Source organism: Microtus pennsylvanicus, chromosome 15, assembly GCF_037038515.1.
Source record: "Microtus pennsylvanicus isolate mMicPen1 chromosome 15, mMicPen1.hap1, whole genome shotgun sequence".
In the NCBI taxonomy this organism is placed as follows: Eukaryota; Metazoa; Chordata; class Mammalia; order Rodentia; family Cricetidae; genus Microtus; species Microtus pennsylvanicus.
The window spans coordinates 16,902,131-16,918,724 of NC_134593.1; the positions used below are offsets into that span (position 1 = coordinate 16,902,131).

Sequence of the window (16,594 nt, forward strand, 5' to 3'; positions counted from 1 at the left end):
AAACTCCCTGGAATAGTCAATACAAAACTGCAAATGAGTCATTTTCTGTCTATGGATAGTTTGAGGCCACAGTAGCAAAGCAGTTGAACTACACACCAAGACCTAACATAGTCACTATTTTGTGCCTTTCAAGAAATATTTATGCTCCAAAACCACAGAGAAACCCTGTCTCGAAAAACCAAAAAAAAAAAAGAAAGAAATATTTATGACAGGCAGCAGAGGCACACACCTTTAATCCCAGCACTTGGGAGGCAGAGGCAGGTGGGTCTATCTAAATTCAAGGCCAAGTTCCAGGACAGCCAGGGCTGTTACGTGGAGAAACCTAGTCTGGAAAAAAAAAAAAAGAGGGAAGGAGGGAGGGAGGGAAGATTTGCTATGTCTATAGAGATGACTCAGCAGTTAAGAGCATCAGCTGCTCTTACAGAAGACCAAATTCAGTTCCCAATACCTACATGGCAGCTCACAACCATTTGAAACTCCAGTTCCAGAGGATCCTTCTGACCTCCAAGGGGCACCAGGTATACATGTGGCTCACGTACATACATACAGGCAAAATACTAAGACACATAAAATTACACACACACACCAAACAGGATTTATTTATGTAGCCATGGCTGTCCTTGAACTTGCTCTGTAGTTCAGATAAAGATTCACCAGCCTCTGCCTACTGAATGCTGACACCACCACCACCACTCAGCTAAAAAATATTTTTTGAAAGAAAAATGTTTACTGACACTTTCTAAAAGAAAGTAAACTTCACTATTTTGTATGTGTATAATATTAAAATAATAAACTACAAAATGATTAAGAAAATAAACAGATGATAATACTAAAGTAATATTCTCTCATGGTATTGGCATTAAATCAAGTCAAATTGAAATATTTGTCACACACACAAACAAGAAAAATACTACTTTAAGCCAGGCAGTAGTGGCACATGTCTTTAATTCCAGCACTTAGGAGGCAGAGACAGGCAGATCTCTGAGTTAAAGGCCAGCCTGGACTACAGACTGAGTTCCAGAACAGGCTCCAAAGCTACAGAGAAACCCTGTCTTAAAAAAACCAAAAAATGGTAATTTAAGTAGTGGATTAAGCAGTAAAAATACAGTGACACAAGTCATTAATCTAAGCACTCAGGAGACAGTGGCAGGCATCTCTCTCTAAATTCAAAGCCAGCTGATCTACAAATCAAGTTCTAGGCCAGCCAGGACTACATAGTGAGAACCTGTTCCCAGAAAAGTGAAATACATGTTCCTATAGTATATTGCCAATTTTTATAATACTCTTTTAAATCACCTTTCTATATTAAGAATCACCGCAAAATTCTCAAAATGCAACATACTACTGTATGGTTTATATACAATTTTACCACAAAAAAGCATGTTTACTAAAGTATTTCTTCCACTACCAGAAGGAAAACTCAGGAATTCATGGCAAATTTCTGGGGCTGGAAAGATGGCTCAGCAGTTAAGAGCATTTCCTGCTTTTGCAAAAGATATGAGTTCAGTCCTTAGCATCCACATAGAATGGAACACAACTGCCTGTACCTCCATCTCAAGGAAATCCAATGTCCTCTTCTGACCTCACCAGTCACTCATATCCATATTCATATCGCTCTTTCCCTCCACATCTATACACACATCTACACACACACACACACACACGCGCGCGCTCATGCTCATGCTCACACGTACACACACACAGAAAAACAAGAGGAGGAGGAGGAGGAGGCGGAAGGAGAAGAGAAGGAGGAAGAGGAGGAAGAGAAAGGAGGAAAGCTAGGTAAGCTGGTGCAAACCTGTAATCCCAGCACTCAATAGAGAGAGGAAGGTTTCAAGAGTTAGAGAATAGCCTGGGATACATAGTAACCTCAAAGCTAGCCTGCATTCAAAGCTATGCCTTGACAACAAAGCAAGCAAGCTATAGTAACAAAGTCAGACAAATGGGCTATCAACTTCCACAGACATTATTAACATATTAAGTTTTACTGTCAAAATAATACTTTCAGTTTGACAGGATGGTACTATAGTTAAAGAGCTTGTTATTCAAAAACAAAGACTCCAAATTCTAATCCGCAGAACTAAGGAAAAACTGAACAAGGTGGCATGAGTCTATAATCCTAGTGCTCCTACAGTAACATGAGAGGCATCCCCAATAACAACAAAAGAGATTCAGTCCTAAAAAAAAAGATGGAAGGTATGGACAGACACTCACGATTGTCCTCTGACCTCCACAGACACACCATGGCTGGAGAGAAGTGTCATCAGCTAAGAGCACGCTGACTGCTCTTTCAGAGGTCCCGAGTTCAATTCCCAGCACCCACACAGCAGCTCACAACCATCTGCAACTGTAGTCCCATGGGATCTGATGCCCTCTTCCAGTGTGCAGACATACACACAGATGAAACACCCATATACATAAAATAAATACATAAGTAAAATCTTTTTTATAAAAAAGTACACTGACACATATCAATCTCCCCACTCACACACCCAAACACACAAATTTCACATTCATATACTGTGGAAAAAATACTTTTTTAAAGTTTTATTTTGTTTTGCATTCTTTATTTTATTTTTCTAGTCTGGGTTTCTCTGTGTAGTCCTGGCTATCATCGAACTCTTCTTTGTAGACCAGGCTGGCCTCAAACTCAGAGATCTGCCTGCCCCTGCCTCCCAAGTACTGCACTTTTAGGACAGGGTTTTGGCTATTCAGCTAGACTGTCCACACACTCATGACACAGTAGCCTCAGTTTCCCAAGTGCTGCAATTACAGGCAGGAGCCATATGCCCCACTTAAAATTTCCCATATTAAAAGACTGTAAGAGCCAAAGGCAGGGACAGTCTCTGTGCATTCAAGGCCAGCCTGCTCTGCATAGTGAGTTCCAGGATAGCCAAGGGTACAACAGAGAAACCCTGACTCAAAAGTGTCAAAGACAACAGGAGCCAGGGTATTTTAATACCATTTTTTTCTAATTTTAAAACGTCAAGGCCAAGGGGCCAAAAAAATGGCTTAGTGGGTCAGATTAAAATTACTTATCACCAAGTCCATGCAAGGCTGAAAACCTAAGGTTCAATTCCCATAACACACACAACAGTGGAAGGAAAGACCCAGCCTTAGAAAGCTATCCTCTAACAGCCACAAGACACATGTTGACACATCTATACAACTTCCTACCTACCCATCCACCACCTTTCTCTTTCTCTGGAACAATTTTTTTTTTAATTCAAAGCTAGGCATGATAGTGCATACTATAATCACAGCACCCAGGAGAATCAGGCAGGGGGACTGAAACCAGCCTAGGTTCACAGCAAGACAGTCTAAAAATAAACAGAATGAAGAAAAATATAGTAAAAATATGACTTGCATTCCTTGTGAAATCTGGTGCGGCACCCCATAATCAAACACATGTATTTTCTACAGTAAAATAAATATTTACACCCACTGAAAAGAACAAAGGTATCACATAGTTACATGAGCTCAGGTCACTCCTTGCCACAAAGCTCATGTCAGACTCTGCCAAAAATGATGTAAGGGGTTGGAGAGAGCTCAGGCTGCTATTCCAGAGAACCTTGGTCTGATTTCCAGCACCTACATCTGTAATTCCAATTTCAGTGGATGCAAATGCCCTTTTCTGGCCTCCTTGAGCAAAGGGCATGTATGTGATGCACAGACATAAATGCATAAATGTAAAGATTTTTTAAATAAATAAACCAAGGATATATTTTAAAAGTTTGGTTTGGAAGCTGATACTGTGGTATACCTAGAGTTAGCAGAGTGCTCGCCTAGCATGTATGAAACCATGAGTTTGGTGCCCAGCACTTTATAGTAGATGTGCCATGGTACTTGAGTGTACCCCTGGTACTGGGGAGATGGAAGCAAGAGGATTAGAACTTCAAGATCACAAAAAAGGGAAGAAAAAAAAAACAGTACTCAGTAGGCAGAGGCAGCCGGATCTCTAAGTTCGAGGCCAGCCTGGTCTATCTACAGAGCTAGTTCCAGGACGTCCAGGGTTATTACACACAAAACCACCACCACCACCACCACCACCCCCCGTCCCCGCAAAAAAAGGATTTCAAGGTCACCCTGGCGTAAATGAAAACCCATGTCTGCATAATCAAGCTTGGTGGCACATGCCTTTAATCCCAGCAAAGGCAGGCAGATCTCTGTGATTATCTACATTGCAAATTCCAAGGTAGCCAAGGGATACTACATAGTGAGACATTTCAAAATATTAAAAAATAGAAACAAAATAAGTGTTGATATGATGTCTCAACCGATAAAGAGCCTATTTTACCAAGTATGAGGACCTGAGGTCAGATCTCCAACACTCTCAAAAAAGATAGACAGACTGGTGTACATCTGTAGCCAACAGTGAGGGAAGGTGCATGTGGAGAACAGAGGATGAATAACATCAGGTATCTTCCTTCCTTAATATCTCTCAATTCTTTTTGCTGAGAGGCAGGGACTCCTGATTAATACAGAATTCATTTACTCAGACAGCATAGCCAACTTGCCACACTGATTTAGTTAATGCCTTGTTTCCACTTTCGGCATTACAGGCATTTCCACCCTGGGATTACAGGAAAGCTGCTAAACCTGGGCTGCTTTAGTAGGTACTGGGGATGCAAACGGAGTTCCTCAGAACTGCACAGCAAGTACTAAGCCATCTCCCCAAATAGAAATCATCATCACATCCCTTTCTTTCTCTTTTTTGGTTATTTTTTGAAACAGGGCTTCCCTGTGTAACCCTGGCTGTCCTCCAACTCAAAGTTCAAAGAGGTCCACCTGCCTATGCCTCCTGAGTGCTGGGATTAAAGGCGTGCGCCACCACAACTAGGTAGTATAAATTTCATAATTTATTTCTTTTGTCCACTACCTTATACCAACACTGAAACAGTTTTTCATTCTAATGCTTTTTTTTTTTTTTTTTGGTTTTTTAAGACAGGGTTTCTCTGTGGCTTTGGAGCCTGTCCTGGAGCTAGCTCTGTAGACCAGGCTGGCCTCGAACTCACAGAGATCCGCCTGCCTCTGCCTCCCGAGTGCTGGGATTAAAGGCGTGCGCCACCATCGCCCGGCTCTAATGCTTTTAAATTTATAGAAAAGTTACAAAAGCAGACTTTATCCAACCTCCCATGGTATTAGCATTACAAATAACCACCAAGCAATTGTGAATGAATGAACACAGAAACAATGTTAAAAACACATTTTTGTTTCTCCATTTGATTTCAATTTTTTTTTTTTTTTTGGTTTTTCAAGACAGGGTTTCTCTGTAGCTTTGGTGCCTGTCCTGGAACTAGCTCTTGTAGACCAGGCTGGCCTCGAACTCCCAGAGATCCGCCTGCCTCTGCCTCCCGAGTGCTGGGATTAAAGGCGTGTGCCACCACCGCCCGACTTGATTTCAATATTTTAAATTTTACTTATATATTTGCGTGTGTGCATGCACACATAATATGCCACCATGTACACAGGAAATCAGAGGACAAGTGTAGGGGCCCATGTGGGTCCAACACAGATTACCTAACTGGACTGGAATGGAGTCGCGAGAAATCAAACCGACACAGCTTACACGGTCATCATGGAAGGGCCAGATCTCTCTCCAAAGATCTCTCGTTTATTCTTCAAACACCTTATACATCATCACATAAATTGAGCGGGAACACATTAGGCTGTCTCCTAGGCAACCAGGTGCCTGGGCTCAGGTCAAGGCCGGCCGCGTCTACCTGTATTCTAGCAGTCAGGAAGGCCATGAATTAGCATCTCTATAAGATATCCTCCAAATTACAAAGGGAGGAAGCACCAAAACTCTCAACTCTTAAGTCATCAGCTTTAGCCAACATCTCTTCTCAGGTAATCTACATTATAACAAAAGAAACTAGGAGCAGTACATCCTGGCTATTGTTAAACAGAGACAGCTTATCAGTAGAGTTAAGTGATCAGCTCAGACCAGGCTAATTAATGGCTCTTGTGCCATACAAAATATGGGCCTACAGACAAGTTACAGAAGAGTCCTCATCTTCCCTCAGGTGGGCTCCAACGATTAGAGATCCTTCACTGCCTTTAGCCATCTTGACACAAAGTAAATAAAATCCTTGATTCAACTTTCACCAAAGTGCCCATCTACAGCTTCCTTATGTTTTAGGCCTTATTAGGAATTCCATACTACATTTGGTTATTCTCTCTTTTTCACATTTATGTATTGAGATGGGGTACATATGTGCCACATCTTACAAATCAAAGTCAGGACAACCTGTGAGAGCTGGTTCTTTCCACCAAATGGTTTCCAGAGTTTAAACTCAACTCACCAGGCTTAGCAAGGTCCTTTACTGCTAAAATATCTTAGGAGTTTAATTATTTCTCTCCAATCTCTTACAGTTCAGTCTCTTTTATGAAGAGACTTGCCCCCTTTTATGAAGATCAAGGAAGATATTACTAGGAGTTTGAAAAACAGGGCAAAGAAGCTATAAATCTTTTCAGTTGCTAGAAAAAAGGAAACAGAGAAAGGGAAGATATATTGCCATGTTTTTTAGTTTGAGAGCAGTGAGCATCCTCAATAGAGGAAGGCAGGCAGCTGAACAGTGGGAAATCAGAAGCATGGTGAGAAAGGGTATAAGTAGATCCTCAGAAGAATAAAAAGGAAAAGATGTCAGGGAAGCATAACTAGTATTCAAGTACTCAAAGAAAAACAGATAGAAAACAAAATTTACTCAGAAAAGCCAGGCAGGGAGGGACTAGAGAGATGGCTTGGCAGAAAGTTACTGATCTTGCAGAGGACCAGAACTAGATCCCCAGCACCCATGATGGCAGTTCACAATTGAAACTCCAGCTTCAGGAACCTGATGCCCCATTCTAGCTTCTGTGGGAACCCACATGCACTGGGATTACACATGCACACACACAGAGACACTTGCACATAAATAAAAGTCTGAAAAGAAATGAAGCAGGCAGTCTGCAATGATACATGATGAAAACTTGCAAAAGATTGCATTATTTACTTACTACTTATTTATTTTGGAGACTTTCTCTCATTCAAGTTACCCTCAATTTCACAGTACTCTTGCTACCTCAAGTAACTATTTGTTATTTGAGTGCTGAAATTACAAACATGTGCCATCATGGCTGGCTTGAAATGATTGTACGATTGATTTTGTTTTGTCGATTTTTTTAAACTTTGTATTTGCTTCTGTGTATGTACATCACAGTCCATATATGAGGTAAGAAGCTGTCCTTCCACCTTGTTGGGACAGGATCTCTCAGTTTTGCCTTCCTACTACATCCTCCAGATTACTGCATGTCCCAAAAGTCTCTATTCTACTGTGCCTGCCTTCCATCTGGAAATAAAAATGCAGGGATTACAGATGTCTGCCACCTTAACCAGCTTTCCATCTGGGTTCAGGGATCCAATTCAGGTGGTTAGGTTTGCACATCAAGTGTTTTTGACCCACTAAGAAACCTCCCTAGCTCTTTCTTCATTAGGTGTTTTAAGACAGAATTTCTCAGTGTAGCTTTAGAGCTTGTTCTGGTACTCTCTCTGTAGGCCAGGCCAGCCTCGAACTCATAGAAATTCACTTGTCTCTGCCTTCCAAGTGTTGGGGTTAAAGGCGTGCACGCCACCACTGCCTGGCCTCAGGTTTTTTTTTTTTTAATTTACTTACTTTGAAAAAAGATAAAAGGCTGGATGGTAATGGCACACACCTATAATCCCAGCACCTAGGAGGCAAAGTTACGTGAATCTCCACGAAGTTGAGGCCAGCCTTGTCTACAGGGAGTTCTAGGACACCCAAGGCTACACAGAGAAACCTGTCTCATAGGGAAAAAAAAAGATCTATTAATTTAGTCAGGTGTGGTGACACATTTTTAATCCCAGCACTTGGGAAGCAGAGGCAAATTTCTGAGTGCAAGGCCAGCCTGGACTACCGAATGAGGCCAACACAGCCAGGGATACACAAAGACAAAAACAAAAACAAAGGTTTATTTATTACCTTATTGTGTATGAGTGTTTGCTTGCCTATATGTTTGTATGTATACGTGTACAGATACATGTGCATGCATGCAGAGGCCAACAGATACTTTGGAACTAGAGTTACAAAGAATTCTGAGCCACCATGTGAGAGCCAGGAGTTGATCCCAGAATCTCTGTGGAAGTATGACATGGTTCCTAACCATTGAATCACCTCTGCAGCCAGTGTTGGCTTCTTTTTAAAAAAAACTGAAGGCCATTGAGTCTATTCAGGATATACAAGTGCTTGCCCCTATGAGCTGGAGACCCCAGTTTAATCCCTGGACCTCAGAAAATAAAAAAGACTCCAATAATTTACCCACTTAACTCTACAAGATCACCATGGCAAGTGCACATAAACACATTATACATACACACACACAGAGGGGGGGTTAATTTTAAAGAGAATTTATTATTTTGTAGACAACCCTTTAATTTGCACTCGTCTAGTTTTTTCTCCTGACAAGAAAGGGATTATGCATGGCAAGAATATCTGAAAAGATATCATATGCTATATCCTTACTGAGAAATATCAACAAATGCATGATATGAAGTGTCGCATTAGGATAATGAAAAATTCTGACATTTAGTCACAGTGCTGTCTACTAAGAATCTCTACTTTGAATTTACTCTTTTTCCACTTAACCTTAATACAAAAATTTAAGATTTTTTTTTTTTTTTGGTTTTTCGAGACAGGGTTTCTCTGTGGTTTTGGAGCCTGTCCTGGAACTAGCTCTTGTAGACCAGGCTGGTCTCGAACTCACAGAGATCCGCCTGCCTCTGCCTCCCAAGTGCTGGGATTAAAGGCGTGCGCCACCACCGCCTGGCTTAAGATTTGTTTTTAATTGTGTATGTAAACATCTATGCATGAATATGTGAGTGCAGATGTCCATGAAGGCCAGAGCATTTTGTTCTTCTCCCAAGTTAGACATTATAAGTTGCTTGACATGGGTGCTGGGAGCAATTAAAAGCACTGGCTACTCTTCCAGAAAACCATTCCCAACACCAACATGGCAATACAACTATTTGTAATACAGTCCCAAAGAGTTTGGTTCCCTCTTCTTGAATCTAACAACACTCCAAGCATGCATGTATGCATATCATACATAAACATGTAAGCAAAACACCCATACACATTACATAAATAAAATTAAAAATAGTAAAAAAAAAAAACTTTAAGGAGAGCAGTAAATGCTCTTTACCACTAAGCCATCTCTCCAACAATAATATACCATTAAAATATTTTTTTAAAAAACATTTAACATGTATCTGTGCACTGTGTGCATGCAGTGCCTGAGGAGGCCAGAAGGGGGAACTGTATAACTGGAGTTAGAGAAAGTTGTTAACTGCCTTTTGAAGTGTCTGAATGGAACCTGGGTCCTCTGAAAGACCAGCACGTACTTTTAATCTCCGAGCCAACTCTCCAGCATCCACCATATAAACTGTTAATGATGTCAGTTTTATTTGTATTAACACTATGCAAAAGTCCTGTTGTTCAAGAATTTGTCCACTTTCACATTCATCAGTAAATATTATCTTCTAGGTATGGTAAGGCACACCTGGACTGCCAATCATAGAGAAACTGAAATAAGAGGACCCCGATGGAATACATAGTGAAACAAAAAAAGAAAAATTGTCTTTTCTATAATTATTACTATACTCTTATCAGTGATTTATCACCTTTACTTTTTAATTTGACACATGAAATTCTACTTCAAAGAGCTGCTTTTTTCCTGTTATGTATTTAACTGTCTGATACTTTTAGCAGTATGGAACTTATATAAATTTTGTTCTATGGTTTAAAAGCTAATGATCTCATTCTCTGTTTCTGTCTCAACCTCTCTACCTTTCTCCCTTCTTTTGGTTAAACTGTTGGCCATGAGAAGCTGTCATGTTGGTTTCCAGGTTCTTCTGACATAATCTACTCTTGTTAAAGTCCCCTTGTTAGTAGGTACTTCCTTACTATTAATACAATTTCTTCAAAAACCATGGCTTGTTTGATTAGGGAAAATCACTTACAAGAATGTGAAAAGTAGGTGTGCTCACTGTTGCTGACATCACTGCTTCTGGGGTCGTTTAGTGAATAGCGCTATGAAAACATTAGTTTAATCACATACTTGTACATCTGCGCTTACCTATCAATATTAAAACCCTCTGATCTCACAGTAGTGATTCTAATATAACATACACCGTTCATCTTGTCTTTCTTCATTCTCCAACAGTGATAACCTGGGTCTCATACTACAGTTCCTAAACTGTTCGGAATGCTGGATATGGAAGCACACACCTATGATCTCAGCAGTTGAAAAAAGGAAAGACAGCCTGTAGCATAGAGACCGGTACACATTCAAAAGTGCATGCCGCCCCCAATACAAACACAAACACCTATACCCTTAAAACTAGATTACAGAATAAGAGGCTACTAAGAACAAGAAAAAACAAGGAGTTGGGCAGTGGTGGTGCACACTTTTAATCCCAGCACTTGTGAGACAGAGGCCAGCCTGGTCTACAAGAGCTAGTTCCAGGACAGGTTCTGACTTCAGGGAAACCCTGTCTTGAAGAAAAAAAAAACAAAACAAAACTAGATTATGGAATAAATGTATGGCTTGCCCTGCATGCATGTGTGTGTAACTATTTTTTCTTTTAGAAGCAGTTTTGTGTGTGTTTTCTTTTTTGTTTTTGTTTTTCGAGGTTCGTAAGAAAATTGAGTGGTAGATTATATTCCCAAATACTTCCTTCCATACCAAAATCCACAACAACCTACTGTCAACATTCCCATGAATGACACATTTGTTAAAATCCGTTAACCCCAATAACACATTAACATTCAGAGTTCAATGTTTCTGTTAGGGTTCAGTTTTGGTATGCATGTTGTAGGTTCAAAGAAAGAAAAAAGGTAGGATTATACAAAGCAGTTTTATTGCCCTACAAATCTGAGTTCCTGAAGAGATGACTCAGAGGTTAAGAGCACTTGCTATAGCCAGGAGGTGGTGGCACCCGTCATTAATCCCAGCACTCAGAAGCAGAAAGAGGTGAACCTCTTGAGTTGGAGGCCAGTTTGATCTACAGAACTAGTTCCAAGACAGCTTGGGCTGTTATGCAGAGAAACCCTGTCTTGAGAAACCAATCCATCAATCAATAGAGCGCCTGCTGCTTTTGTGGAAGACCTGGGTTCAAAGAACCCATGAGGAGGCTTACAACCACCTGTAACTCCAGTTCTGGGAATCTGATGCCTGTTTCTGACTTCCACAGCATACATACAGGTACTCTTCATCACATGAAAATAATCTTTAAAATAATTTTCCACATCATCACCTCCATTCTCTAACCTTAAACACTGATCTTCCCATCTCCTTAGCTTGCTATTTCTATAGTAATTGGAGTCATACAATATCTGCTCTTTTTAGATTGTAAATAGTAGATTCTTCTACTTAAAAATAAACATGTAAGGGGGCTGGAGAGATGGCTCAGTGGTTAAGAGCACTGGTTGCTTTTCCAGAGGTCCTGAGTTCAATTCCCAGCAACCACATGGTAGCTCACCACCATCTGTAATGCGATCTGGTGTCCCCTTCTGGAGTGCAGGCAGATATGCAGGCAGGATACTATTTATACATAATAAATTAAAAAAAAAAAAGCATGTACGACGCCTTACATGTCTTCTCCTGGCTTGATAGTTCATTCCTCTACAGCCCATGACAAATATTCTATTGTCTAAAAATTTCAGCTTACCGAGTCCATTCTTTTTTAAGGCCAACTGCAGCTACATACTAACTTCAAGACCAGTTTAGGCTACATTTGAAACCAGTCTGAACTACAAGAGACCTTGTTTCAAACCCAAACAAAATAACAAAAGATTATTTAGGTTCCGAACCACATTTTTCCTTTCTTTTCTTTTTCTCTTGGCTGGAGGAGTGGGAGGACCTCCCGCAACACCTTACTACTTTTATATAAAAAAAAATTCAAATTTGTTTTATCTATCATAGCCTTGTTTAAAAACGTTAACTTATGCTAGGCGGTGGTGGTACATGTCTTTAATCCCAGCACTTGGGAGGCAGAGGCAGAGGATCTCAGTGAGGAGGAATTCAGTGAGTTAGAGGCCAGCCTGGTCTACAAAGTGAATTCCAGGACAGTCAGGACTGTTCCACAGAGAAACCCTGTCTTGAAAAACCAAAAAAAAAAAAAAAAAAAAAAATTAACGTAAGTTTTTTTTGAAACTTTGAAGACTAAGTGATTTTTAATGCCCATGCCCCTGAGCAGGGGATGTAGCTCAGTTGGTAAAGTATCTACCACACAAGAGCCCAGGCACTGCATAAACTGAACACAGTAGCATGAACCTATACTTTTTTTTTTTTTTTTTGGTTTTTTTGAAACAGGGTTTCTCTGCCTACCAGTCCCGGTGTCCTGAACTTCCTTTGTAGACCAGGCTGGCCTTGAACTCACTGAGATCCACCTGCTTCTATAGCTCCGGTGTCCTGAACTTCCTTTGTAGACCAGGCTGGCCTTGAACTCACTGAGATCCACCTGCTTCTACAGCTCAGAAGGGTAAGGATTGAAAGGGTATGCCTCCATCGCCCAGCGAGTCTATACGCCCAGCGAGTCTATACTTCTGGAGTTTTGGGAAAATAAGGCTCGATGTTCTAGACTTTGAGGCCAACCTGGTAGACAATAGCAGTGACAAGCCAACTCAGGTTACACAGTGAAAACCTATTTCAAAACAAAACTAAAGCAAAATAGCAATCTAAATGTATCTATCTCTGGAAAAAGTCTGGCAAATCACTGAACATTCTTACAATTAATTACATGCAACACTTAACCTCAAAATCTGTGCAAAGAGTGCCCTTTACCAGCAAAAGAAACACAATTCTAATTTCCTATGTGTGGATGAAAAAAAAGGTTTCTTCAGTATTTTTACTATTTTCACAACTTACAAAGGATAAGAGAATTTTATCAATAAAACATACAACGAAATACATCTATGTTAGGTATTAATTTACCTCAGTTGTATTTGCTTCCGTTTTTGCAATTCTTGGTTTCTGAGTTCTTCTAAGCGTCTGAGTTCTTCTTGACGTCTCATTAGATCTAAAAAAAAATATTACTACATATTAGAATTTTTTAACCTTCCTTTTCTGAGTTTTCACATCCAAGCGTGGAATGTCTATTACTGGAGCATATAAGAGCTAAGAAAATACTGGTTCTACTGCTTTCTATTTTTGTTTCAAAGATTTATTTTATATGTATGAATAGTTTGCCTCCAAGTTTGTGTCTACAACACGCATGGCTGGTATGCAAAAATGCCAGAAGAGGACATTAGATCCCCTAGAACTGGAATTACATACAGCTGTAGGTACTAGGAATCAAACCTGGGTCCTCTGGAAAAGTAGTCAGTGCTCTTAATTGCTGAGACATCTCCCTGGCTATCTCTTTTTTATTTTAATCCTAATTTTTCGTGGGTTGTTTTAAAAGATAGGGTCAATCTATTCACAGGAGTCATCTAAGACCATGGGAAAACAAATATTTACATTATAATTTATAAGAGTAGCAAAATTAATTATAAATTAGCATAGAAATAATTTTATGGTTGAGGGTCACCACAGCATGAAGAACTGCATTAAAGAATAACAGCATTGCCGGTTGTGGTGGCGCACGCCAGTAGGATTTGCTGAAGGAGGCAGAGGCAGGAGGATCACGAGTTCGAGGCCAGCCTGGGCTACACATTTAAAAAAAAAAAAAAAAAAGAATAACAGCATTAAGAAGGTTGAGAATAACTGCCCTAGAACAAACTAAAACTCACTATGTAACCCGAGGTGGTTTCAAACTCACTACAATCCACCTTCCCTAAGCTTCAAAAGTGCTGGGATTATATACAAGAGCAACGACATCTGGTTTTTTTTAAGATAATGCATTGATAAATTATGTAGTCTTGGTTGACCTCAAACTTAGAATCCTCCCAAGTCCTTGCAGAGTTCTGCCATTGGTTACAGGTACACAATACCATATGCAACTTCTATGCCACTTTAAAGAAATCAATAAAGAATAAATATCAGACAAAGATGATCATAAAGTGATACCTAAACCTAGAGTTAGTACTTCTATACAGGTGTGGTGTGGTGGCACACTTTAAATCCCAGCATTCAAGAAACACTCTGGGAGTTCCAGGCATCCAGAGCTACATAGCAGAGAGAACCTGCCAATAAATAAATAAATAAATAGTTTCTGTGTGGGAGAATTATGATTGGAGAACATTACATTAGCTGGGCACTTGGGAGGTAGAGGCAAGATCATCTCTGTGTATTCCAGACCAGACTAACTAAACTATATAATTATAGAGTTCTAAGCCAACCAGCACTATATAGCAAGATCCTATCTCAGAGAAAGAAAAAATTGGAGCTGGAGAGATGGTTCAGCGGTTAAGGGTATAGCCTGTTCTTCCAAAGGTCCTGAGTTCAATTCCCAGCAACCACATGGTGGCTCACAACCATCTGTAATGAGGTCTGGTGCCCTCTTCTAGCCTGCAGGCATACGTGTAGGCAGAATATTATATACATAATAAATAATTTTTAAAAAAGAAAAAAATAAAGTAAGACATATAAATATACATACATAGTCACAGAGAAAATCAAAGAATTGGGCAGGAGACATGGCTCAGTTTAAGGGCACAGCATATATTGTTCTTGCACGGGCACTGAGTTTCATTCCCAGTACCCACATGGAAAATAAGAAACTCTGTAATTCCATTCCAAGGGGACCTGACATTCTCTTCAGGACTCCCTGGGCACACATGTACTTGGTGCACAGATATACATGCAGACAAAACACCCATACACACAAAAATCTTTAAAAAAGGAAAACTAGCCACTAGCCAGGGGTTGGGAGCACATGCCTTTAGTCCCAACACACAGTGGTGAGAATCAGGAAGATCTTCATGAACTGGAGACCAGCCTGGTCTACAGAGTGAATTCCAGTCAGGACTACACAGAGAAAACCCTGTCTTGAAAAAAACAAAACCCTTATGACCCAGCCCCCCAACAAAGGGAAAACATAGGAATTATCTCCTACATTAATAATCAAAAACATATGGAAACCAAGTTCAGTTTGTAGTCCTACCCTCTGAAGAGGCCGTGACTACCACCCCCCCCCCAAAAAAAAGAAAAAAAGGGGGGAGTGCTTGAGTCTAGAAACTAGAGCTCATGAATGCAGAGGACAACAGTGAGATCTATTAAAAACAGAGTCCTCTATTTTATCCTAACAGAAATTAGAATTTAGCAAAAGGATTTAGAGATGAGTCATCAATATTTTTTCTTTTTTCTTTTGGTAATAGCGGAAAGGGGTATTTGAGACGAGACCTCATAAAATCCAGACCAAATTTTAAATCATTATATATAGCAGACAATAACCTTAAACTCCTGATTCTCCAGCCGGTATGTGCCAAACGTTGAGAATTCAAGCATATGGTACCACATAACAGTGAACACTTGTCACACCAGGCATAGTAGTTTACACCTATACTTCCAGCACTTCAGTGAACAATCAGGAGCTCAAATTTATCCTCCACTATAGCCAAGTTTTGGGTAAGCCTGGGCTACATTGAGACCTCCCCTCCTCTCTAGCCCTACATCTCAAAAGGAAAATTGAACACGCCTTTAATCCCAGCACTCCGGAGGCAGAGGCTGGCAGATCTCTGTGAGTTTGAGGCCAGCCTGGTCTAAAAAGCTAGTTCCAGGACAGGCTCTAAAACTACAGCAAAACTCTGTCTTAAAACAAAAAAACAGCCGGGCGGTGGTGGCACACGCCTTTAATCTCAGCACTCGGGAGGCAGAGGCAGGCGGATCTTTGTGAGTTCGAGACCAGCCTGGTCTACAAGAGCTACTTCCAGGACAGGCTCCAAAACCACAGAGAAACCCTGTCTCGAAAAACCAGAAAAAAAAAAAAAAAAACAAAAGGGGGGGGGATACTGATATACTTAATTCCAGAATTTAGGAGTTGAAGGTAGGAAGAGTAATCAAGGTCATCCTCTGCTTCAGAGTTAGAACTTCAAGGTCATCTAGTTACAAAACAATCTACATTAAAGAAAAAGAGAGAAAAAAAAAACAGGGCTAGAAGGTGGGCACTGGTGCTACACTCCTTTAATCCCAGTACTTGAGAGGCCTCTAGAAATCTCCATTGTGAGGCCAGCCTGGTCTACAGAGTGAGTTGCAGGACTGCTAGGGGTACACAGAGAAACCCTGTCTTAAAGTGAAAAAAAAAAGACCGCTCTTGGGGGCTAGAGAGAGCTCAAAAGAGCACTGGCTGCTCTTCCAGAGAACCTCATGGTTGAATGCCAGCACCTAGGTACGAGTACTATGACAGCTCACTACCACGGGTTACTCCAATTCACGGGGGTTCAATGTCCTCGTCGGGCTTCCAAGACAATAGGCATACACTGTGTTACAAAGACATGCATGCAGGCAAAATATATATGTATTTAAAAAAAAGTTTGTTCAAAGACTGCTCTTACAAACTGAGTTATAAGTTTCATGTTCTTCCCAGTTTTTAAGAACCTATTCTTAGCAGGGTGGTGGTGGTACATGCCTTTAATTCCCAGCACTTGGGAAGCAG

At 40.4% G+C, this 16,594-nt stretch overlaps 1 protein-coding gene across 1 annotated transcript in view; it reads right to left on the minus strand.

Moving 5' to 3' along the window:
- The window catches only part of Pspc1 (paraspeckle component 1), a 60,231-nt gene that overhangs the window by 28,016 nt on the left and 15,621 nt on the right, over window positions 1-16,594 (minus strand). The window contains exon 5 of the mRNA XM_075949452.1: window positions 12,994-13,078. Coding sequence (XP_075805567.1) covers window positions 12,994-13,078 — 85 coding nt within the window. The remainder of the gene's footprint in view (window positions 1-12,993; window positions 13,079-16,594) is intronic.